Genomic DNA, 24,970 nt, shown 5'->3' with positions numbered 1-24,970 from the left:
CTGCTCAGGGCACAACTATATTAAGTTGCTAGATTAGACATTTAACCATTGTTTTTAAGTCAGGTTCTGTAAATAAAGCCTATAATTTGGATAAGTTCGGACCAAAGAATTTTTACCACCGAGTTCCTTAATTGGCCAGTTTTACAGTTAAGTTAGCCAGTCTCCTCAGTTTATAAGTAACTGCCTAAGAGCATATAAAATAAGTAAATTTAAATTATATAATTAAACAGCCAACAAGTTTACTCATTACTCAATTTATTTGGATGAAACAAAAATAAGTTTGCACATCTTTGCGTAACCTGATAAAGATTTTGGAACATTTGAAATATATTAGTTTTTCCAATAGTTTTAACTTCAATCTTGGGCAAGGCCTTTTTCTTCTTGTTTTAGGATTCACGTTTCAGTAATACATATGCTCCCATTACTGCCAAAAGAGCATACTGTGAAGAAAACACACAAAGAATTATTACAGTCTGCCTTCTAAAAGATTTGAAACAGTTAGATGCTATTTCAGAGTAAGTCTCTGTTCAGTAAAAAGAAAAGGAGTACTTGTGGCACCTTAGAGACTAACCAATTTATTTGAGCATAAGCTTTCGTGAGCTACAGCTCACTTCATCGGATGCATACTGTGGAAAGTGTAGAAGATCTTTTTATACACACAAAGCATGAAAAAATTCTGTTCAGTGTTAACAACTCTTGGATTGGCTTACAACTGTAAGAATTAAACATATTTGAGATGCTATTGGCACATGAAAAAGAGCTTCAGCTGATGAATAGTTTATTCTTATTTTTATTTCTATAATTATTTAAATTATAAATTCAAATCTTAGATCATAACACTAAATATGCATTGTAATCGCATGCTTAATTACACATAAATGTGAGGCGACGGGCTAATTGATTAAATGTTACTTAATTAACTGAAAACAAGAAGTCTACATGAAAATATGCCATATGGCTAATTTTCCCTGTGGTAACCAAATCCATATATACAAATCTATTATCAGTTAACTAGGTATTTTACATAGGTGTAGAAATTGCTCCTTTATCATGTAAATACCAAATTACAAGCCCTAACAAGTTAATGTTCAAAATAATGTTGACTTACCTTAAATTTTGGGTAGTCATTCATTATTATGGTAACCATCCCAACATAAGGCAAAAAGCTAATTGACAAAAGTTAAAGCAGACAAATGTGAAATAATTTCAGAGTTAGAGATACCTAAATATTTTCCAAAATATACATGTTAGAGCTAGACATTTAATTGAAAATGTATGTTCCATACAGCAAGAGCTTTAAATTAGGATAGCTCCAAAGAGCATGTATTTGAAATACAACCTAGGAAACGTGGACCTCCCTCTCCCTTAATCAAATAAAGGCTTCATCCTTCTGCATGTTACTTAAAACTTGGTAAGGTAGTCAAAAAAGAAAATAAGATTGACAAGGTTTACACATCCACCTTCTTATACAGCTGCATAAGCAACATAAGTTACATCACTCACCAATGGTGGACTAAGTTCTAGTAGTTCACTTTTCATATATATATTTCATATAACTTAAAAACAGTTGATTTTGAATGCTGAGATAATGACTGAAAACCTCCAGCAATACCAAAGATTTTTCTCAAAAGAGGCATTATCTATAAAGTCAGGAAAAAAACCTCTATGGCAATGGCAAGCCAGTTTCTGGCCATTCTGAATAAGGCAAATCAATTCAGGACAGTGGGTGACACTTGACATGAGAACTCTACTTCCACCAAGAGTTTTCTTGATGGCCCAAAACACAGCCAGGACTCTTGAGCTGGCAGACACTTAGGTGACTGATCCAAAGTCCACTGAAGTCAATGGAAGATCTCCCGTTGACTTCAGTGGACTTTAAGTCAGGTCCTTATGTAGCTTTAAGCAAGGTTCCAAATAAGAATAGTGAAATAACCATAGACCTTAACACTCTCCACCACTACATATTTTTGACTGAATACGTTGGGGGTCTTTTAGAGACGTTCTCAGGCAGTTAGTATTCTGACAAAGAGCTAATGTGATTCACCTGAAAGATAACTAATTCTCGAGGTGGGTTTGTCTCTTTATGATCAGAGGATTTGATACAGTATTAATCCCTGTGCTTCTACCAACACTGATCCCAACCTAGAACTCAAAATACTTTCTAGCATGTACTTTCTATATTACTGAGGCAGGAAAAACATAGAAAAGTACTGCTTACCCTCTCGCTCTTCCAACAACATCCTTCTTTTCTAGCCAGTTCTGACCTTCTTTGTACAAGCCTCTATCATCAACTTCATTATTATCACCCTTAGTCAGAAATTTGATGTTTCCATTTTCTCTGGAAGGCAACAGGGTGACAAATTAATTTCTACTTCATTTAGAACCTCACTAATTAATATTTGCAAAGCATATTGAAGATGAAAAGTAAAATACTGTAAGATTAGATACCAATCTGTACACGCAGTCCTACTTGTTTAATAAATATCATCAAGGCATTTATGGTTTTCACTGACACATTTAGTAGATATAACAAAGTTTTTACATCAACCATTCAACATTAGAGAGATGTTTTCCACCAGGTACAAGTATGTATTTGATAGCAGCCTTCAACTACCTGAAGGGGTGTTCCAAAGAGGATGGAGCTACGCTGTTCTCACTGGTGGCAGATGACAAAACAAGGAGCAACAGTCTCAAGTTGCAGTGGGGGGAGGTCTAGGTTGGATATTAGGAAAAACTATTTCACTAGGAGAGTGGTGAACCACTGGAATAGGTTACCTAGGGAGGTGGTGAAATCTCCATCCTTAGAGATTTTTAAGGCCCGAATTGACAAAGCCCTGGCTGGGATGATTTAGTTGGGGTTGGTCCTGCTTTGAGCAGAGGATTGGACTAGATGACGTCCTGAGGTCTCTTCCAACCCTAATCTTTTATGATTCAATGTAACTTTTATTAGCATCAACAGCACTTATATGCATGTGAAGCCCTACATATTTACAGTAAAGTATACAGTTCTAAAATACCAAAAGTGGCCCTACCAAGAAAAATGCACTACTGATTTTGAAAAGGTCTAGGGTATGTGTATGTGAGAAGGATAAAGAATGCAACAACATCCAGTGAAGTATCAGATATATTGTCTGTCAGGGGATTAGAGGATTGATCTTACTCCCAATGAAGTTAACAGAAGTTTAATCACGTGTTCCATTGAAGGGAGGGTCAGACCTTGTATCCTGCCTCTTGGTAGCAGAATGGGCTTGATAGACTAATGCACTAGGTAATTTCCATCTTTAGCTTCCATGGTCTTGTTCAACTCACAACCATGATTAACACAGATATTATATGTTATTTCAAAGAAAAATATGATAAAATGGCTCTTTTTGATTAAAAGAAATATTGATGCGCTTTTAAATCTGGAGAAAAGATACAGCTACATAAAAATCAAAAACACTGTTAATAAAATAGCAAGACTGCACTGGAAACAGCAGTTAACTTTTACGTGGCTTTGTATGTGCTACAATTCTTTTCATCCAGGCTGAATCAGTTATGTTAGATCTGTATCATTTTGCACATGATAAAAGAGTGGTATATTACAATTATGTTTTGTTAAAAAAAAAAGCATCTGAAGCACTATCAAGCCAAAAGGGGCTTTCACTGGGTTTCATGGAGATACTGCTCAGATGCAAGACCTTTAAGGAACACCCAGGAGCTACAGAAGTTATATTGGTGATTCAGTAGGTGGCACTCTTCCCTCCCAGATAGAAATGAACAATGCCAAGCATAATATTACAGAGGACCATAGTGCTACAGATGCCAACTTTCAGAAAAGACACAAAAATGAAGTCCTGACCACTTCTGAGCATCAAAAAGCCCTTGATTCTTTTTGTAAGAGCAGGAGTCTTAAGCCCAGTGACTTGGCCAAATTCTATTGTGGATCATTACATTCTGCCTATCTAAATGTTACCTGTAGTTTCAAAGGGAAAAGATATTCTTCGCTTTGTCCTGAATGTTGCATATTTGTTGTCTGTTGTTAAACAGTTGCCATGTTTCACCCTAGAGATGGCTTCATTTCAGCAGTGGGTGAAGTGATATCATGTATAGTAGAAGCGTATATAAAGCACTTTGGATCAGGATTAAAACAAATGTAAAATGATTAACTTTACAACATTCACAATGGCATGGAATTGCTCACCCTGCTTCCACATGGATTTATAGAGATATTAAGACTGAAAAGAAAAGAAAATATACTGCTTTATCTGATGAACTCTGTGGTCTTCCAGAAAACTGTCTAATCACAGAATCGTAGAAATGTAGGACTGGAAGAGATCGTAAGAGGTCATCTAGTCAAGCCCCCCGTAATAAGGGAGGACCAATTAAACCTAGAACATCCCTGACAGGTGTTTGTCCAACCTATTCTTAAAATTTCCAATAATGGGGATTTCAGAACCTCTGCAGGTAACCTATGCCAGAGCTTAACCTATACAAGAGCTTATAAAAAGCTTTTCTTAATATCTAACCTACATTTCCCTTGCTGCAAACTAAGACGATTCCTTCTTGTCCCATCTTCAGTGGACGTGGAGAACAATTTATCATCCTCTTTATAACAACCTTTTACATATTTGAAGACTTATCACGCCCCCTTCAGCTCTCTCTTTCCTAGACTACGAAGCCCAATTCTTTCAACCTCTTCTCTGGAGAATTGAAATCTGACCTGCCCCAGCACCAAACTACGATCTGAAAACCATCCGGCTGCACCGGAAAACAGATCATACCTTAGCGTAAAGGGGTAAACCTCAATCTCTGCCTGTGCATTGCTTCCTCCCAGTCATTAAAACCTCTTCCAACCCCACAGCACAATCCTACCAAACTGACTTTCACCTCCATCATACAGGCACAAATCCTCCCACATCTGAGACAAAGAGAAAGCCTTTCGATTTTTGTCAGAAGCACAAGGCATGCTGGCACTTGAGCCCTGTTGTGTATTAAAGACCTGCTCTACTTTGAGGCAGTGGATTAAGCAGTCTGTTTGCAGCTCCTCAGACCTAGGGAAAGTTACCCGCACAGGTACAGGGCATGCACATCAGCTGCCCTGCAGCAGCTAGGCACGCAGTACAGCTTTCATACTTCCACAGCCTAAAACAGCAAAAGGCTTCTGTGTCTACACTGATACTTTTGTTGGTAAAACTTTTGTTGGTCAGAAGTATGAAAAGAAAACCCACCTCGACAGACAAAAGTTTCACTGACAAAAGCACTAGTGTGGAAAACACTATGTCGGCAGGAGACACTCTCCTGCTGACATAGCTAACACCGCTCATTAGGGGTGGTTTAATTATGCCAACAGGAGAGCTCTCTCCTGCCAGTATAGAGTGGCTACACAGGAGACCTTAGAGCGACACAGTTGGTCCGTAGTGTAGACATAGCCTAATTGTGCTTAGAGATGTGTGGAATCAGTGCCTCCACTGCCCCACCCCCTTTCCAGCTAGCATCACCCACACCTAGAAAGGGGGGAGGAGAGAGGTGATGGTGCTGTGACTTGTTTTGCCTTACAGAAAACTTTCTCTTATTCTTCCCACTACCAGGGTGCCCTCCAGAAGGCCATGCTGAATTTTAAGCAGTTCTTCAAATTAAAGAAGGTACTTGGATATATGAATATGCATTAAAAAAGACTAAAGAATGGACCTTTCATCTGGAATCATAAGTTAAATAGATATGATGTGGGGGGAAGAACCACCAACATCTTTAGTTCACCACGTATCAACTCACAGACGGACAACTGGATCAACACCTGCAGCATCAGTGGAAGATTTCTGCTGTTATGGAGTGAGGATATAAACCACTTACATTCTTTTTGGAAGAAGTTGTCCATCATATACAAGGATATGGTGTCTGCTTTTTTACACATCACTCTTCAGTTATTCCCTTTAAATGTGTCAGATAACATTCAAAGGTAAAACATATCCACCTGTCAGTAGCTCTATTATTGTTTTTAATAATGAATCATCTTTGGGATTGTCTAATCTGTATTCTGACAAACTCCATTTATCGTTTGGGATGGATTTGACAGAATTGTAAATTAATTCTTTATACTGCTGCCTTCACTCTACCATTTTTAAAGATTAAGACTTCTGAAGGCTCATGCGGTAAAAGTCACTCTCCTAGTAACAAAAGCCCCAATTTTGCAACAAACACTATGCGGGTGGGCTCCTAGCCCCACAGAGAGACCCAGGACTTCAAGGATCAGGGCCTTTGTTATCAGAATAGTCTTTGGGTGTGTACATGTACCTACACTGAAGTCAGTGGAGCTTCACACAGGTACAGGGGTCTGCCTGCAAGGAGCCTACTGCAGGATTAGAGCCAAAAATGTTTCTTTAAATAGTGGAAATAAGGTTTCTCTTCCAGCGTACCATATTTGCCATTTTCAGGAGACAGTATTAAATTAGAACATATCTGAAAATACAGAAAAGCAAAAGCATACTTAAAAATAAAAAAAAAAGTTTAATTACTTTTCATGGATTTTGATTACTCTGTGAACTATTGGGATATCTCTGCCCTCAACTTTAAAAACAACTATTTCACCAGCTCTAATAGGGTCTTCTTGGAAATTTGTTAAAAACAACAGGTCTCCTCTATGAAATGCTGGTTCCATACTGCCACTACAAACAAACAGAGAAAGATTATACTGGAGGTAAAATGATGTATGCAAGATGAACTAAAAAGAAAAGTAAAAACAGTATTTAATACCTATACACAAATCTGTGATTTTAATTGTTGCCCGAGTTTTGCACTTTCATTAACAACACTACATTTAAAACTATAAAAAGCTATTTAAACTTGACCTGCCTCTGAAAGATCCAAGTGACTGATCCTGTGAGACCCCAGTCTCAAAGAACAAGCTAACAGATTGATTTCATTAAATAGGTTCTATAGTGCTGTCTGTTATAATGAAGAACAAAGGTTTTACCGTAGTGGATCAGACTTTTGGTCCATCAAATCTAGTAAATGTGCCACCAGCCTTATATTTCAATACCTTATGTTTCAATGACAGGCCAAAAAATATCATAATATATTATGAAACAAAGCTGTACATAGAAAGGGATAATTCCTGCAGGTAAGTCTCATGCTTATGGAAGCAGGATATCTGATTATTAATCTTCAATTGCATAATTACACATCAGAAAAGTTTGCAGCCATTTTTCAAAGCCAGACACAGTTTTTGACTCAGTGGCAGCAACCTATATAGGAGATAAAGACTCCGAATCCCATTACCAATCACTTGAACAATGTAGAAACATACCTTTGCCAGTGTCACTCTAACATTTACTACAAAAACATGAAGCTCACTGGCTTGATATGAAAATATTTTGTTTTAAAATTTGGAATCAGTTTGTTTTGACTGAAGTGCTACAAAAGCAGGGTCATCTCTCGAATGTTTTGGGTGGGCACCCCAGAAGCAATGAAGGATTCCAACATATATTTACATGGTTCGTAAATTAATATGCTGCTTTACAGCTGTATTGCTCCACTGCTCATGGAAATAAGTTTACCATGTCGGTTGGTCAAAAGCTAAGAAGAGATATATGTACAATAAAGTAGCACAGGAGCTGATCATGGAGAAAACAGATTTCTCCCGTAAACATAGCATCCTTTGCAAAATAGCTTAATCGAAATTGGATCTTAAAACAGATATACAAAAAGTGTTATTTAAGGATTTGCTAAAAGCTAACACAGAACTTTGGCTGTACCCTAAAGCCTCAAATATTCCCTAATAAAAGTTCTGCTATTACATAGTATCCTTATTGATGCAATTTCGTAGGACCCAATCCCTTGTGTGCTTAACTTTACACATTTGACCAAACCTAATAGGTTTGCAGAAAGGGGCCCTTATACAGTAAAATATTACATTAAATGTAGTCATTACTGAGGGAGGTGGAAGCTGCGCAGACTTTTATAAATAGTTGTCCAGAAAAGGAGTTTTGCCACAATTACTGCCCAATCTTATATCAATATAACGTGATCATAAAAAAATCTGAGTGAGAAAGATGCAAAACATTTTGATGGTGAAAAATGTAGAGAGGCAGTTGACAACTCTGAATATTTATAGCTAATATATATAATCTTTAAATATCTTTTCAGTAGGCAAAATATGCCATAATTTAATTAGCTTCATAATTCTCCACTGGAACTAACATTTTCACACCTGGTCCCTACATTGGGCTTCTGCTCCATGACTAGACTTCCTAGGCATTCTGGGAAAATAATAATAAAGTTAGGCACCTTTTCCGCATTCAGGCATATAACAAAAACATCTGGACTTTTGAAGGTGCTAAGCACCCAGAGCAGTCACTGACTGCAAGAATTTGGCAGCCCTAAAAACCAGACTATGTTTTATTTAGATACCAAAATATGGATTGAGAAGCCTAACTTTAGGCACCCCAGTTTGAAAATGTTGGTCTGGGTGCTTATTTACCCCTTGTGATAAAATTTTACTATTGGATAAGAAATAATTTGAGGAATATTTGCACCAGAAAAAGTTATGTTCTACTGTTATAACAAAACAAGTAGTGATTTAGACAGACATACCTGAGTACCACAACAATAGGGCTTTCACTTCCCGTGATGACAATCAGACCTTTCCATATCATAAGTGCAGAAGACACAATCATGGCAAAATTTAATACTTGGTAATATAGCTGCAAAGACACAAACAAACCAAGCCCCCCCCATAAAATAAAAAAGTGTCTAGTTAACAAGTACAGACTAGAGGTACAAAAGTAGAACTGCCTGATACAAACAGGTTTTCATTAACTTCACCGTTTTAATGTGGATTTCCTTCGCCAAAGTCACAGCTGGACACTATGAAAGTTTAACCAACTCTTAAACCTATTTTATTTTGCAAAACAGAGCTATGTGATGTATGAAACATAGATGTTTTAGGGGATACAACGTAAATGCATAGGGTAATTTCCGATATTTGGAACACCTCTGAAACCAGAAAGCAGAACTGGCTTTTCTTTTTAAAAAAACGTTGTGCATTAACAGTCATGATAGTGGTACAATGGTCTTGATGCTGGCATGCTAAAGTAGACTACGGTGAAATCTTGGCCCCATTGAAGTCAATGGGAATTTTACCACTGACTTCCATGGAGCCAGGATTGCACCCTGGGATGACATCCTCACTCCTACTCTGGTCTCTTTATACCACCGGAAAAGGCCAGAGCAGCATAAAGGGGCCCTAAAACCCCCCATAAGCAACTGGGGGAGGATTCTCCGGGCACAGACAAGGTGGAAGACAGCAGCAATGTAGCCTCCTGAGGACCCCTTGCAAGCCCTGGAGTAGGGGAGCATATGGTGGGCAGGGATGAGGGTATGTCAGGGAAGGGCCTGCAGCACAGTGAAAATTCGAGCAGCAAAGTGGTCCTTAGAGCAGCCTGGGGAGGCTCCTGTAACTCAGACAAGCCCCAGGGATAATAAAGGATCAGGAAGGCAAGATGATGGCTTAAAACCATCTTAACCCCTACCTTGCCTGTGGCTGCAAATTTTGTGCTGCACTGTAGAGAAGCAACAAGTTCTCAGACCTTGTGATTAAAGCCTCAGTTCTGCACTGTGACCTGCACGGGTGGACTTCTGAAGCCACACAGAGCCCCAGTGAGATCAATGGGACTCCATTCAAGTACTACTCCTGGGGGAAATCTGCACCAAAAAACTAGAAATTCTGCACACAATATTTTAAAATTCTGCATATTTTGTCAAAAATAACACAATATAAATCAGGCCAGTTTCAATTATTTTGGTAATTTATTTCAAAATACCTGCCAAAAAATACGGCTGTAACAATACAGACAACATAAAATATTCAAGAAATGTTTTTTGACAATAGATTCCTTACTAGGCATATTAATACAGAATTTTGAGTAAGTGGGTTGCTGGGTGTGGGTGGGAAAAGTATGGAACAGGTTGGGTTTTTTCCCCTGGGGGCGGGGGGAGGGGGGAATTATTAGGGAGCCTCCTCCTTCCAGACCCTGGCTGACCCCTAGCCTCCCTCATTCAGTCAGGCACATCTGCCACTGTCCCCATGTGTCCCTGTGCCCTCACTCAGCCACCTCCTAACACCATATAGCCCTGCACCCCCACTCCCATTCCACCCCCCGTTTGTCCCCCGCCCCCATTAGCCCTTCTGAACTCGGTCTGTGTGACCTCTCAGCAGTCCCATGTGCTCCACGCTGTCCATCTCCCAACCCCCTCCCCCCAATATCCTGTGCCTCCTTACCAGGCCACAGGGGCAGGGCACTGTGAGAAACGTAGCCTCTTCTCTCTAACCCCACTCTGCAGCTGGCTGCTCTTGCCTGGCAGCAGCTGCCCTCTGTTCTGGTACCACAGCTGGCCCTGGTGGGCAAAAGGTGTAACTGCAGCGCCTTTCAGGCAGAATGTATTTTCTGCAGAGAAAAAAAATTTCTGCAGGGGGACATGAATCCTGCTAGTGCGCAGAGGTGCAGAATTCTCCCAGGAGTAAAGTACAGCTGCTCCATGATTATGGAGATCATAATGCAAGATCAGGCTTAAGTTTCCCCATATCTGTGCCAGTGCACTTCAGTTGTGGCTTACAACACCTCTCCTGGATCTCTTTTTTGTCAACACTTCCACTGACAAACCATGAGGTGGTTTTGTAATGAGGAGAAACAGAAAAGAGAAAGATATGCTCTTTAGGAAAGTGCTAATTCTCTCCTTGATTGCACTTATATCACTCCTGTTACTGTTCATGAGAGCTCCTTGCACACGTACAAAAGAAATTAGGCCCTTTACTGTGAACCTATCAGCATTCAGAGCCACTGTACTGTAAGCAAGTGGTACTTTTGTTCAGCTAGAATATTTGCGAGTTGTGTATATCATTCTCTGTTAACCTCATGTGTGAAACTCACAGTTGCAAAATATTGCAGACATTTAGGTTTAATCTTGGTGGGAAAAAAAAGCAATCCTGATTTGGTATTCTTGGTAGGATACTTTATTTTTTGGGAGGGTGGGGATTGGAAGGGGGAATACCTCACCAGGCAATTTTTACTTAGGGATACTCTAATTAGAAATCAGCAGTGACCAGACGCAACTCTCTATATCTATTGGCTTACTACAAGAGACAGAGTGGTCTAAGACTAGGCACAGGACTCAGAGTCAAGAAGTCTGAAATTTCTGACAGGAAGCTACAAAAACAAAGCTTGAACTTTGAGATACATACTAGAAAAAGCATCGATGTTCATGTGTATTAGCTGTTTCACCACAGTAAATACGTGCAGGGGTCCTGTATTAGTAACAAGAATAGCAACATGATGGACTCTCACAAAGTAGAGCAACCAGGAAGGAAACATCGAAAGATAGGGCACATTGCCAATCTACCACATAACAAGCACAAAGTAGATTGGCTGGTTGAGAACTTGGCATCTAGTTATGCTACATGTGTTGACTGTATATCTGAAAGCCAAGGATGTCCTAGTTTTGGGGGCCTGTTCCAATGCCTTAGGCAGCTTTAAAAGAAAACAGGGCTTTGGCCTGATTTTGGAACCCTCCTTGATCCCTAAATAATTGAACCGGTAATATTGACAGCAAGTTGGCCATGGGCCCATGTGACATGAGGACTACCCCATATTAATAACCAGACTGCCACATTTGCCCCCTTACCTTCCCCATCCATAAAGGCCCCGATAAGCCCATCAACTTTGTCTAGAACTTATTCACTCCTGAGTGGCAGGGGAAGGAGACAGAGGTGAGTAACTCTGTAAAAGAGGAGGCATAGGCACTCTTCTTCCACCAGTGGCCAAGTTGTGGTGCAACCCTCCCAGTCCTCAAACAAGGGTACTTCTCAGGATTTATATTTTTAGGGTGAAACTCTGAGAATCCTATACCTGTAATAACCATGCCTGAGATACCCACAAAACAACTCGGTCTGACACTCCGTAGTACGCTAGCTACAAACCACAGGCATGAACTGCACACTCACAACGCTAGACCTGTAGACTGAATGCAGCACAGCACAAAAAACTGAGCGGCCCACACATGCAACATGCACAACAGCTGCTCCATACACAGCAGGGTAGCTGGGGGCCTGGCATCGCTAGTAACGCGGGTGGCACCACACATACACTTGCATGCAACCCGCAGCCTCAACGTGCCACGAAACCAGGCGCATGCAACACGGCCCACGCACACCGGACACCACCACAGCTGCAGACACACGGAGCACCCCACCCCCTTTACCTGGCGCTTGTTCATTCGCCGCAAGTCCTCGAAGACGTCCATCGCCAGCTCCTTGCGCGGCGCCAGTCCCAAGGGAAAGGAAGAGAGAGGGGATGGGGGAGGCTGCAGCAAACCAGAGCGAGGGGGGACCCCACCACTCGTTCCTGCCTAGCAGCTGCGGGGCTGGGCCAGGACTAAGCCCGTCGGGTCGCACCCCAAGAAACAGGGGAGCAGGGCTAAGCCACTCACGTCCCCCCCCCCCCCCGGCAGGAGCAGAGTGGGCGAGGCAGGCAGGGCTAAGCCCCCAGGCTACAGTGCGTGGGGCAGGGTTAAGTCCCCCACGTCCCCCCTAGAGGCAAAGGCAGGACGGCTGCAGTAGCACCCCAGGCCCAGCCGAGGGTTGCCGAGAGACCCGCTCCCGCCCCCCAAAAAGCCTGATTGGCTTAAAAAACCGCCAACAGCGCCCAAAAAAAAAGCGAGGGACGGAATTTGGGGGTCCTTTCGTCATGACGCTGGGCGGGGTTTGCGGCAAGCGTCATGACGCTGGGCGGGGTTGTAGTGTGGGGAAGCCTGCGGGCCATTACAAAAAAAGTGACCCAAAGCGGCAAAACGTCGTGGGCCGTGACGACTATAGGGCAGCCCCCCCCCGCCCCCCATCCCTCCGGCCGCAGAGCTCTCCCACCGCTAGAGCAGGCTGTCCAGCTGGGACAGTCATCTGTGACTCGCTTCGACCCCTGGGAATTGTAGTCCAGCTCGTTCCCCTCCTCCAGTGCCGCGCAAGGAACAGCGGAGTGGCGGGACTACAACTCCCAGAATGCCACCGTCGCAAGCGGCCCGCGGAGTGAGGCCCTCTGGGAAGGGTGCGTAAAGCTGCCTCGCCGTTTGTTGTCAGACGCGCGCAAAGCGGGAATCGACCTCTCAGGGGACCCCGCCGCGACCCCGCGAGCAACAGCGTGACAGCTCAGGGCGTCCAACCCTGCCTCTTGGATCAGGCAGCGTGTCGGGCAGCTGCGTGTCTGAGCGGCTGCCCCGTGGACACAGCTCATTGGCGGGGCTCGCGGATGTGGCGGGGGAGGCGGGAGGCGGCGCTGAGGGGCGTGGGGCGAAGCGGAGCGGAGCAGTGTGGGGCTGGTGGTGGGGAGGCCCCGCTCGCTCCCCCCCCCCTTAGTGGCAGGGGAGCTCTGGGGTAACTGGGAGCGGCAGGGGGACGAGGCGGCTTCGGAGCAGCGGGTGGGGCGTGGCTCAGTCACCGCCGCCCAGGTCCTGCCTGTGGGGGTCCCCGCCAGCGGGAATGCGGTGGAGCCGCCAGGCACGGTATCCTGCTTGGCCAGGCCAGTGCCCGGAGCAGGACGACGTAGGGCTTGGTAACCCGCTCCCGGCGGCGCGGTGGGGAGGCGCTACCCCAGGGGTAGCGGATGGGGTCGGGGGTGGAGGACCAGCTTTCTGGACTTCAAAAGGCGGAGGTCCGGCCTTTTTGTACCTCAGAATTGGCAACCATGGTTGGGAATGGGGGCTGGAGGAGTGCGGGACGGGAGTCCTGTGGGGAAGGGAAGGGTGGGACTATTAGGGTCCAGGGGAACTTGGTGGCTGTTTGTACTGATCAGGGCAAACCCGCAATAGAAACTCTGCTGCCGTTTGTGCAAGCACTGCACATACAGGGCCCTCTTACCCTGGGGACAGAATGCTGCATCTCCTGCTACCCTCTCAGCCAAAGCTGTAAGCGCGCCTTTCTCCATAAAGTACTGAAACTAAAAAGTGGATTGCAATGAAAACGTACGCCATTTCTATGTGATATCACTTGCCGGACTCAGCCACAAATTTCTAGGTCAATAGAACAAACAATCCCACCCAAACTGTACAGCTTTTGTCCAAATGGATCCCACTTCAGGTGCTCATATGTATGAGATTGAAATCTTTTAAATAGCAGTGTCCACTGGACTGCGTTTGCACCATGCAGTCCTTGCACCATGCAGTCCTTGCACATCTTTTTCCTCCCCTTCTGTCCCCCACATAGTATAGGACAAGAAAGTGGGTTAGAGATACTTGCAATAAGCCATAAATCCCATGTCTTTATTAAGACCATGATTTTTATTGTCTAGCTTCCATGTGAGTGGTATCGTCATTGTGAAATAATTCTCTTTAACAGCAATGATGATACCACTCACAGTTACTATGTCCCTGCCAACAATCACAAGAAAAAAGAATCATCTGACACCACAGAGTGAATGAAACCACACTCTTGATCATTACATTGATTGCTTCTGAAAAAGAATTGATAGTGAAATCCTTAACAAACATCACATCCACCATGATTTCTCTTTCCACTGCAAAGAGGACAGCTATACAGTTCCTGAAATCACCATATAGTGTCAAACCAGCAGACAAAGGGGGCTCCACCATAGTCTCAACCATGATGAGTACATTAAGGCCAACTGACAACTCTGAGTCTATAAAGAACTCAAGACCCCACACTACAATTTACCCAGGAATTTAAGGATGTTATCAAATCCTTCCCCAAAGAACTCCAAGAGAAACTCTATAAACTCATTCATCCACAAAACCACCACAGAGACCTTCTACATGCTTCCCAAGATAAACAAAAGAGCCCAGGCATACCCATCTTGTCTGCCCATGGCACTCTTAGTGAAGGAATATCGGGACTCATAGAAACCATCCTCAAACCACTCACCGCACAAAGGGCCAGTTTCCTCCAGGACCCAATGAACTTCACAATATTAACAACCTCCCTCAAAACACCATCCCTGCCACCGTGGATGTCACTTCCCTGTACACGAACATCGTTCATGATGATGGCATAGCTGTCTGCCTCAAATATTTACAGGGCAATGGACAACCCTCAGATATTGACCCTAACCACATCACCAAACTCATCCATTTCATCCTCATAGCAATTTTATATTCAATAACACACACTTTGTCCAACTCATGGGAACAGCCAGGGATACTAGGATGGCTCCCCAATATGCCAGCCTCTTCATGGGCCACCTCAAAGAACAATTTCTGGACAAATGCACCACAAAACCAATGATATACCTGAGATATATTGATTGATATTTTCATCGCCTGGACAGATGATTTAAAGTCCCTCAGATTTTCACCACAACTTCAACAGCCACCACCTGTCCATTAAACTCTCTCTGGAACTCTCACACTAATATCAACTTCCTGAACACCATGATTAACTTCAACAATGGAATCCTATAAACAACTACGTACAAGAAACCCACAGACCATCACCTCTACTTTTGTAGATCCAGTTACCACATCAAACATGCCACAAGATGCCTCAGAATATGCTCCAAGGAAATAGTCTGCGATATGTACCTTAACACAGTTGAAACCACCTTCACCAAACAAGGACATGCCACCAGAGAAGAAGATTGCACCATGAAATGGAACATCCAAATACCTGAAGAGAATCTGCTTCAATACAGAAATAAAACCCCCTCTGACTGCACACCTCTAGTTGTCATCACCACAGCACACTGGAACCCACATTGGGTATCATCAAACAACTACAACCCATATTCCAGGGGGACCCCATCCTGAAATAAATTTTTCCTAAACCCCTTCTTCTGGCCTCAAACAACCCTCAACCTCTCCAAGCTCATCATCAGGAACAAGCTCCCCACAGATCAGGAGACACCAATTCAAAGCAGCACCAGACCCTCCTAGAACAACAGATGCAAAATCTGCAGACATATCTCCATTGCTACAATGATAACCACCCCTACAAGACACCTTTGAAGATCCATGGGTCATACACATATCTGTCACAACATGTGGTGTAATATCCACTGCAGTACATGCCCCAATAATAACTATGTGGGTGAAATCTGACAATTGCTACACTCTCAAATGAATTCATGCAGGAAATGATAAAAGACAAAAACACCCTATCGCCCGGGGGATGAGCACTTTTCACAGAGAAATCACTCTATATCTGACTTATCAGTCCTCATCCTCACAGGAAACCTGCATAACATTTTCAAAAGACAAGCCTGGGAGCTTAAATTTATAACTGCTAGACACTAAAAATCGTGGTCTTAATAAAGACACTGAATTTATAGCTTATTATAACAATATGTAACCCACTAATCCTCCGCCCCTTCTTGTTCTATAACTACACATGTGTTAACAGAGGTAACATCTTGAATGGCCTTCTTCAAGTGCTTAATCTGTTCCAGGTCCTGGGCCAGAACACCTGCCTCCTGCAGCCTCTATGAAATGTCCCAGTATGGGTGAACGTTTCTACTGCTCTGGCCAAAAAATCAAGGAGGATAGAGTATTCCTCTCAGACATTGATAGTTGCCAAGTGGCTGCTGTCAGAGCTGTGACCATTGTCACCTGTATTGATCTGTATAGATGTGGACAATGCAGCATGCTTCCACTGGTGAAAACAAGGGGACAGAGATCTTTATAGATTGGGTAAGGGTCAAAGAGAAAAGGATTCAGTAAATTGTGGTTATGGGGGTGGAGGACTATTAATACTTGAGACCTGCCTCTTACCCACCATCTAAACTGCAAACTGACTGGTACAGGACTTGCCCTTTACTCACCTTGAGACATGCTTCAGGGGTTTACATATGGATAATGGCACAAGTTCACATATGGACATATTTACAATTGCTAGTGTAGACGTACCATTAGTGTATTAACCAAAACCCAGAGACTTCACACTGGTATTTACTGTATCTGCTAGATGTAAAACAGATTTGTACAGGATCACAAAGACTGCTCCTTCCCTAATCTTCCAGGAGCACACAGGAGGACCGGTGTATGTTGGGAGGACAGGGTTGGAGCAGGCTGCACTGATAAACAGATGTAGTAGTCACTCAATATTTTACAAGTGTTAATAAGCAAAGGGGACATAGGAGTAAACAAGGAGATGTGGGAGGACAAAGTCAAGACTCCAAGATTACCAGATTTAGGAAGCATACTTAAGATCTGAGTTAAGGAGAGGAATATACAACCATGGAAATGTTACTCTTAATGAGGGCTTTACCATTTGAAGCTGTAAAGGAATAAAGAATCCAAATCTGTCACTTCCTTTGTGAAGGCTGACTGCAATTTTGTGAAACAGGTTTTCTTACTGTACTGTTTAGGCTTCAAAAGGGTTTTTCCTCCCTTCATTGGGAGGAAATCTGTTATTCATCTACTTGAAGAAGTGACAAAATAAAGATTAAAAATAGTGTTTGTGGCAACTTGATCAGGGAAAACAATCCATAGAAGAGAAGCTGACATATCATAGTGTCTGTGTTGAATGTGTTATCAAAATAGTTTGTAGCCTCAGCTTGTTTTTCATACATCTTCCAAGATATATGGAGTCTTTTTACAGAGTTTAGAGAGGGCACCAAGCAAAACAGAAAAAAAGAGAAGAGTAATAGGGAAAGTTAGGCAAAGATGTGGGATAAGTCCAGTGTCCAGACACTCCACTGGCATATTCTGTTCACAATATTGTGATGAATTGTTAATGAGAGGTTCATGAGTGATTCAGGTTTCTGAATTTCATCCATTACTGTATGAGTAGCTGCTTTTGATTTTAATTCTGCAGAATTTCTTGTAAAAGAAAGAATAATTTCTCATATATTCCTCTGTTTCCAATTAATCTCCTTATATTGAATCAGTTCTCAATTATTGCCTAACTGAATGGCTGTTAGACTTCCACAACAATGATTATTTAGAGCCCATTGGTTTATAAGCTGTAAGCCTTTTACAGTTGTTTTCGGTGCTAGCAAACTGATACTAGCTAAGGCCATGTCTACAGTACACAGTTTTGTTGACAAAAGTCAGCTCTCATCAACAAAACAGTGGAGGTGTACACACTGCAATGCTCATCCCACTGATTTAACTCTTCTGCTACGCCATTGTAATAAAACTACCTGGATAAGAGTCATAGAGCTTTTTGTGACAAAGTTAGAGTGACACAGTGTCCGTGTAGACACTGCGTTGCTTATGTCACCCTAAGTGGCCTCCAGGAGGTGTCCCACAATGTCCATCATGACCACTCTGGTCACCAATTTAAACTTTGCTGACCTACAGCTAGGTACACATGCATGTGCCCCTCCCCCTTTAAAGCCCCAGGAATTTTTGGAATTCCTCTTTCTGTTTGCTGAGCCTCCAGAGCTCACATCCTATATCCAGTTGACAATGCCAGCTCCCCCACAGCAAACATGTTCCTGCCTGGAGTACACCGGAGTTGTTGGATCTGCTGGGTCTGTGGAACTTTCTTACCTATCATGCCTTTCATGCCACTTCTACAAGCAGCTGCACACCACCCTTGGTGGCAAGCACACCTCCACTGCCAAGAGCACCATAGATACTTTTGGGGGGAAGGAGGTAGCATCCAGTGGAGTGAACCTCAAGGACGAAGTGGTGGATGAGGAAGAGGCGCTGGAGGAGGATGGAGGACAAGCAACAGGGTCATCCATTGGCATGGCAAGCCAGGACCTCTTTTCAACTCTGGAGGGGTCTAGCCAGTCCCAGCAGTCCAACTCTTGTGCTCCTGATGCAGGAAAGGGGAGCTCCTGTAACTACTCATTGTGCTTTGATACTGCAGGGAGACATGAGATAGAGGTCTTTTTTCTCCCTCAGGGTAGAAGAGGGATAGAAATAACCAACAGTAGCACTGTTTGCATCTACTTCTCATTCCCCTGTGCAGCTAGGCAGAGGGGGCCCTGTGGAAAAGTTTGTTGATGCATACAGGGATGTCTTGGGAATCATCCATAGAGATCTCTAGGAAACAGTCCTGGAAATACTTCACAATCCTCTGCTGAAGGTTCGTTGGGAGGGCTGCCTTGTTTCTTTCCCTGTCGTAGCAAACTTTGCCCCACCAATTGGCAGTTACTTCTGCAGGCACCAAAGCAGCACACAGGTTAGCAGCACACAGTCTGCAGCCACATGCATGCAGGTTATCCTCAAGAGTGAGATATCAGCTTTTCTCATCCCTGCCTGTTGAAAATGGGGCCAGTATTCAGAATAGGGTCCTGTTGCAGGTCAGGCCCACAGTCACGCCTACGCACCCCCAGGCTTGGGGCTGTGTGGCCTAGCGGCTGGAGTCCATGGCTTCCCCCAGGCTCGGGGCTGTGCGGCCTATCGGCCGGAGTCAGTCACTGTCAGAAGGGGCTGCCACCTCACGGGAGGCGGGGGCCAGGATAGGGGGACACGGGCCCTCCTTCTCCACCAGGTCCAAAGCCAGGGCTCTGTTGGTGGTGGGTTGCCTGCCACCAGCTTGGCAGGGATCTGGCCGAAACACGCAACGCTAGCCTCTGGCTGTCCAACCAACTCCCCGTAAAGTCTCCCTGGGTTACTTCCTTCCCGCTTCTCTGCATCTCGTGGCTTCCTAGTTCCCTTGGTTCCTTCTCCCTCAGTTGCATCCAGCACCTAGGGGTTTAGGGTTGCTGTCAGCTGGCTGGCCTCCGCGTCATGGAGTGCCTGCAGCCCTTCAGCAGGGGCCAGCAGCACACCTTCTTCCCCTACAGCAGTCCACCCAGACTGAGCCGGGTGCTCCCTCTTATACTGGTGTTGCACTTTGAGCATACCCAGTAGGACCGTTCCTTCCTCATCCCACAGTGAGGGGTTAACCCCCGCAGTCCCAGTGCAGGGCATGCATGCTCCGTCACAGGTCCCTAGGCATTTGTAGTGATCCCCCTCTGAACAGCCTCAACCTTTTGTCCCATCTTGCCCCTTCCCCCTGGGCCAAACTCACAATGGTTAGGACTCTCGCTGAGCTGTGTGCCTGCCAAGAGAAAGTGAGAAAGTGGTGTGTGTAACTTGTATGAATCAAAGCTATGAGTGCAGTCACAATAGTTTCTCTTTCTTTAGCTTCTGTAGATTTGCCCTTAAGGGTCTCATCCTGCACACTGGCTGAACAGCTCTGTCTGACAAGGAGATGAACCAGGAGGAGTAAGGAAGACATGTTCAGGGAGGTGCTGCAATCATCTGATGCTGCTGATAGCGAGCAGAGAGCATGGAGAGAGGCTGTCAATGAAAAACTGAGAATGGATAGCCAGGAGAAGAAACAGGCAGGAGCGGAAGATACAGCTGCTTGAGGACCAAACAGACATACTGAGGTCCCTGATTGTGCTGCAGATCCATGTTCGCCTCCCCTGCAGCCCATACAGAACTGCCTTCCATGCCCTCCCCACACACATTCCTCATGTGTTCCCAGGCTGTCACATTACCCCATGCACTCCAACCCTAGGGACATGTTTCACGATGACACCTGAACATACATCCTGTTGGAAGACCTCATTTCAAAGAGTGCTCTTCATTGTCATGTCCCTGGTAGGAAATAGAAATGTTTGTATAGCTGTATACGTAAAAATGTATGTTTAGAAAGAAAATGAATTTTTATTTGTCTCCTACATACAATGGTTGCTGCTGAAATTCATACACAGTGGCAATCTGTACATTTGCAGAGTACAATTAACACAAACACAGCAATCATTACAGGGGTCATGCTACAATGCAAGACAGAAGTGCCTGCTCAGTGTATTACAGAAAGGCATATTAGTGGGGCTCTTTGTCAAAATGTTCCTTCAAAACCTCCCTGATATGAATAGCTCCCTGTTGAAGCTCCCTAACAGCCCTGCTATCTGGCTGCTCAAAAGCAGCTGCCAGCGGATCCACTGTAATGCTCCACCCTTGCAGAAACGTCTCTCCCTTAGTTTCACAAATGTTATGCAGAGCACAGAAGGCTGCTATGACCATGGGAATATTTTCCTCATTGAGGTCTAACGTGGCAAAAAGGCAGCACCAGCAACCCTTTAATCTGCCAAAGGCACATTCAACAGTCATTCTGCACCTGCTGAACCTGTTGTTGAAGCGCTCCTTGCTGCAGTTAAGGTTTCTGGTGTGAGGCTTCATGAGCAATGGGAGCAAGGGGTAGGCTGGGTCTCCCAGGATCACAATTGGCATAGAAAAGAAGTCCTTTCTGTTCATGTACTCAATTGCAAGGTGGTCTGGGGCCAAAATGGGGGGATATGCATGCCGTCAATCATCCAGCTGCAGTTAGGGAATCCCATTGCCACAAATTCATCCGCTATTTCCTGCACATTGCCCAGAGTCACAGTCCTTTGCAGCAGGAGGTTAATGGCTCTGCACACTTGCATCACTGCAGCTGACACAGTAGACTTCCCAACTCCAAACTGATTCTTGACTGATCGGTAGCCGTCTGGAGTTGCCAGCTTTCACAAAGCAATCACCACTCCCTTCTCCACCATGAGGGCAGCTTTTATTTCAGTGTCCTTGTGCTGGAGGGCAGTGGCAATCTCTGCACACAGTTCCCAGAGGTGGATTTGTGCATCTGAAAGTTCTACAGCCACTTCTCGTCATCCCAAACCTGCATCATGATGTGATCCTGTTACTGCTAGTTTCCCAATCTCCATACCAATGGTCCACCGTGTGCAGCTGCTCCATGAATGCCAATAGCAATCCTGAATTGTTTCTTTCCATGGCACACAGCAGGGCAGACACCATGGTGTCATTATCAGATTCACCGCTCATGAAATACTGCAAGATCAGCCACTCTGTGTTCATAACGCTCATCAGAAGATTGGAGAGCAGTTCAGGATCCATGCTTTCTGACTGAGATGGCAAGTGCACAGGTTACAGGGACTGTTGAAAATGTAGTCGGAATGATGGGACAGAGGAAACTGCATCATGGGATGGTGAGCCCGCCCCCATGAAGCACTACAATCCCTTCCCAGAGCACCCAGTGACAGATGGTGGTGAGTTGCACAGAGGAAGAGCTACCCACAGTGCACTGCTTTCTCTGTCGATGCAATAGCACCCACTGTGTACGCCAGAGGTGGGCAAACTACGGCCTGTGGGCCACATCTGGCCCGCAGGACCATCCTGCCTGGCCTTTGAACTCCCCGCCAGGGAGCCTAGCCCCCCAGCCCCTCTCCTGCTGTCCTCCATTCCCCACAGCCATGCCACCGCGTGGGCAGCACTTTGGGCAGTGGGGCTGCAAACTCCTTCAGGGCAGCGCAGCAGCATGTCTGGCTCTGGCCGGGCGGCATGGCTGCCAGACATGCTGCTCAGAGCAGCTTGGTAAGGGGGCCAGGGGCCAGGGCTGTCAGGTCCCGGGGGGCAGTCAGGGGACAGGGGTGGTTGGATAGGTGTTGGAGTCCCGGGGGGCCTGTCAGGGGGTGGTTGGATGGGGCAGAGGTTCTGGGGTGGTGGTCAAGGGATGGGGAATGGAAGGGTTGGAAAGGCATGAGAGTCCCAGGGGCCTGGCAGGGGGCGGGGGTGTGGATAGGGGGCGAGGCAGTCAGGGACAGGGAGCGGGGGGGGTGTCCGAAGGGATGGGGGGTCCTGGGAGGGGGTGGTCAGGGGACAAGGAGCAGGGGGGTTGGATGTGTCGGAACTTCTGAGGGAGGCAGTCAGGGGGTGGGAAGTGGGAGGGGTCGGATAGGGGATGGGGCCAGACTTTTTGGGGAGGTACAGCCTTCCCTACCCGGCCCTCCATACAGTTTTGCAACCCCAATGTGGCCCTCAGGCCAAAAAGTTTGCCCACCTGTGATGTATGCATTCTGCCGTCACAAGGACCGTCGTGTGGACATGCAAAAGAGGTTTAATTACAGCGGTGAATGATCATCTATTTAACTGAAATCAACTTATCTTTGTCGTGTAGAAATAGCTGAAATCCTATTTCCTGACTGGCTGACTGTTCCCACAAATACATTTCCCCCCTTGCCCGATGTGGAAATGAGGATAAGACAACTACTAAAGTACCTGCACTCCACCCTGAGGCCCCGCCTGCTCACTGGTGTCTCTCCACCCCCAGCCCCCTGATCAGCTGACTGAGGGCTCCTCTCCACCCCCGGCCCCCAACCCCTGCCCACTGGGACTGTGGGTGCGAGGGAGGAATCCCTGCAGCAGGCACGACTGGACTCTCCACATATAGCCCTGCGAGCAGCCAGGGGGCACCCCATCCACACGAGCCTGGCCCCTCTGCAGCCTGGGAGCAGGCAGACGCCTGCTCACTGCCCCCTCAGCTGATGAGGCAGTGGATCACATGACAGGCGAAATCCAACAAGGCAACATGGTTATGGCTGAGGGGTAAACGGCAGCTCTCTGGTAGTCGGTGGACAGCCCCTGGCCACTGCCTGGGTAGCATATGTTAGCTCTGGCTTTGAAGGGGAGGGGAGGATCCCTCTGTGGGGATTCAGATATGCCCCTCCTGGGAAGGGAAGGTGAGGTCCCTCCTAGCCCCTTTTCAGACTGACCAGCTGAGTTATAACCTCCTTCAAGTCTGAGCCAGGTGTTTCAGGAGAGTGCCTATGATATTGGCCATGCACAGACATGAAAAGTCCCTGTGGTGTATCTTGTAAGAGGTGGGGGTGGTTCCTGTGTCTGTGGTCAAAATTGCCCTCTCCCCTGTTGTACTGGGGGTGGCCTTCTGCCCTGGCGGCTTCACTCCAGTGGTGCTTTGGGCAGCTAGAGTGTGTATGTAGCAGCACTTTTCCTGAGAGACTGATAGCCATTCGACTGTGTGTCATAGGCCCTATATTGCTGTCAGATAAATGAGTTTCTTCTGTAACTCAATTGTTAAAGTCTTATGTTTTGGAGCAGGGCGGGTCTGAGTTCTACCCTGGCCATCACCATGAAATTCTGGTTTGCCTGATGTGTGGCATAGTAATAGCCTTGAATTTTCTAAGTGGCCCCCAGATTTGTGTGTATATAGTTATACATAACCTTAACTGTACCAGAGCTTTGGCTCTGGCATAATAAATGTGTGTACATTTGAAATCCTGAAGGCTTAAAGGGTCTCTCTAAATATTACTTATTCACAGAAGAAGTCTATGCAAGATGGATATTAAGTACATTTTGAACATGCCTGCCTTGATAACAGTTAGTTTTAACTATTTCTGTAGTGCCCATCACAGTTATGCCAAGAATCATTTTCATCAGATGAAATACAGGGGCAAAGTCTCAAGTTGGAAAAAGAGAGAATTAAAGTTAATTAGATATTAAATGTCTCACTGAAATACCCAAGGAAAATGTGTCATTCAAGAAGGGGAAACTGTAAAATGGGTTAATCATTTGTACAGTATATCATGTGATTTCCCTCAACTTAGGTGGATTAGTACCAATTACATTTAACGTTAACGAGAGCTCCATTAGGCTGCAGGAAGTGTGATGAATTGCACTTAGAAATAGATTTGTGCTGACTAGGCAATCTGATTATAGCTCAATTTTTATAACAAAATGAAACCATTTTACAGTTTTGGTTTTTTTTTTAAAAAAATCCATTAAATGTATCAAAATGAGGGAACCTCCCTCTGAAAAACAAGAAGAGGCAGCTCCGGAAATGTATTCATGAATCTTGTATCTTTAGATGAAAATCAACATCTTGTGAATTCCCCTCCCCCCCCCAGTTAAGATAATTAGTTCCTTTTTTAAAGGCTCTCTCATACTGCTATTGATGTCAGTGGCAGACTCCAAAGTTGCATGAAAGAGTGTAGGTTGCAGGCAGGAAGATTAAAAGAACATCAATTTAAAATGGATGAAGTTTTCGACTACTATAATTACAAGCAACATTTAGGATTACAGCGCTTACAAAATTAGCAGTGAGAAAAATATTTGTTTCAATTGTTTGGTTTACTCTGTATATTTGACAGTACATTGTGCATGGATAAAGCTGCTTTTTATGGCTTCCCCTGTATAGTCACAAAATGTACTCCACAGAGGATTAACATCAAAAAATGTTGACTAGAATACAAGTTAA

The 24,970-nt window shown here is 44.7% G+C and overlaps 1 protein-coding gene and 1 long non-coding RNA gene across 3 annotated transcripts; one reads left to right on the top strand and one right to left on the bottom strand.

The window, feature by feature from the left end:
• Positions 1–238: 238 nt before the first annotated feature.
• SEC11C (SEC11 homolog C, signal peptidase complex subunit) lies at positions 239–12,704 on the bottom strand. Of its 2 annotated transcripts, XM_073343641.2 has the most exons (6): positions 12,235–12,683; positions 8,572–8,681; positions 6,495–6,644; positions 2,219–2,338; positions 1,109–1,166; positions 239–440 (listed from the first exon to the last, which is right to left on the bottom strand). In XM_073343641.2, the coding sequence occupies exons 1-6, from the start codon at positions 12,274–12,276 to the stop codon at positions 387–389; spliced, it is 534 nt and encodes a 177-aa protein (XP_073199742.1). In that variant the 5' UTR covers positions 12,277–12,683; the 3' UTR covers positions 239–386. The 2 variants fall into 2 exon arrangements, with proteins under 2 accessions (XP_073199742.1, XP_073199743.1); XM_073343642.2 differs by lacking the exon at positions 6,495–6,644 and having other exon boundaries at positions 12,235–12,704.
• Positions 12,705–13,392: 688 nt separating this feature from the next.
• Positions 13,393–20,579, top strand: LOC140912015 (uncharacterized). The gene is made up of 2 exons (XR_012159205.2): positions 13,393–13,567; positions 20,059–20,579. It is a non-coding gene; the product is annotated as an uncharacterized LOC140912015 (long non-coding RNA).
• Positions 20,580–24,970: the final 4,391 nt, after the last annotated feature.

Source organism: Lepidochelys kempii, chromosome 5 (assembly GCF_965140285.1).
Source record: "Lepidochelys kempii isolate rLepKem1 chromosome 5, rLepKem1.hap1, whole genome shotgun sequence".
Classification (NCBI taxonomy): Eukaryota; Metazoa; Chordata; order Testudines; family Cheloniidae; genus Lepidochelys; species Lepidochelys kempii.
This window is presented reverse-complemented; position numbering and strand designations above follow the sequence as displayed.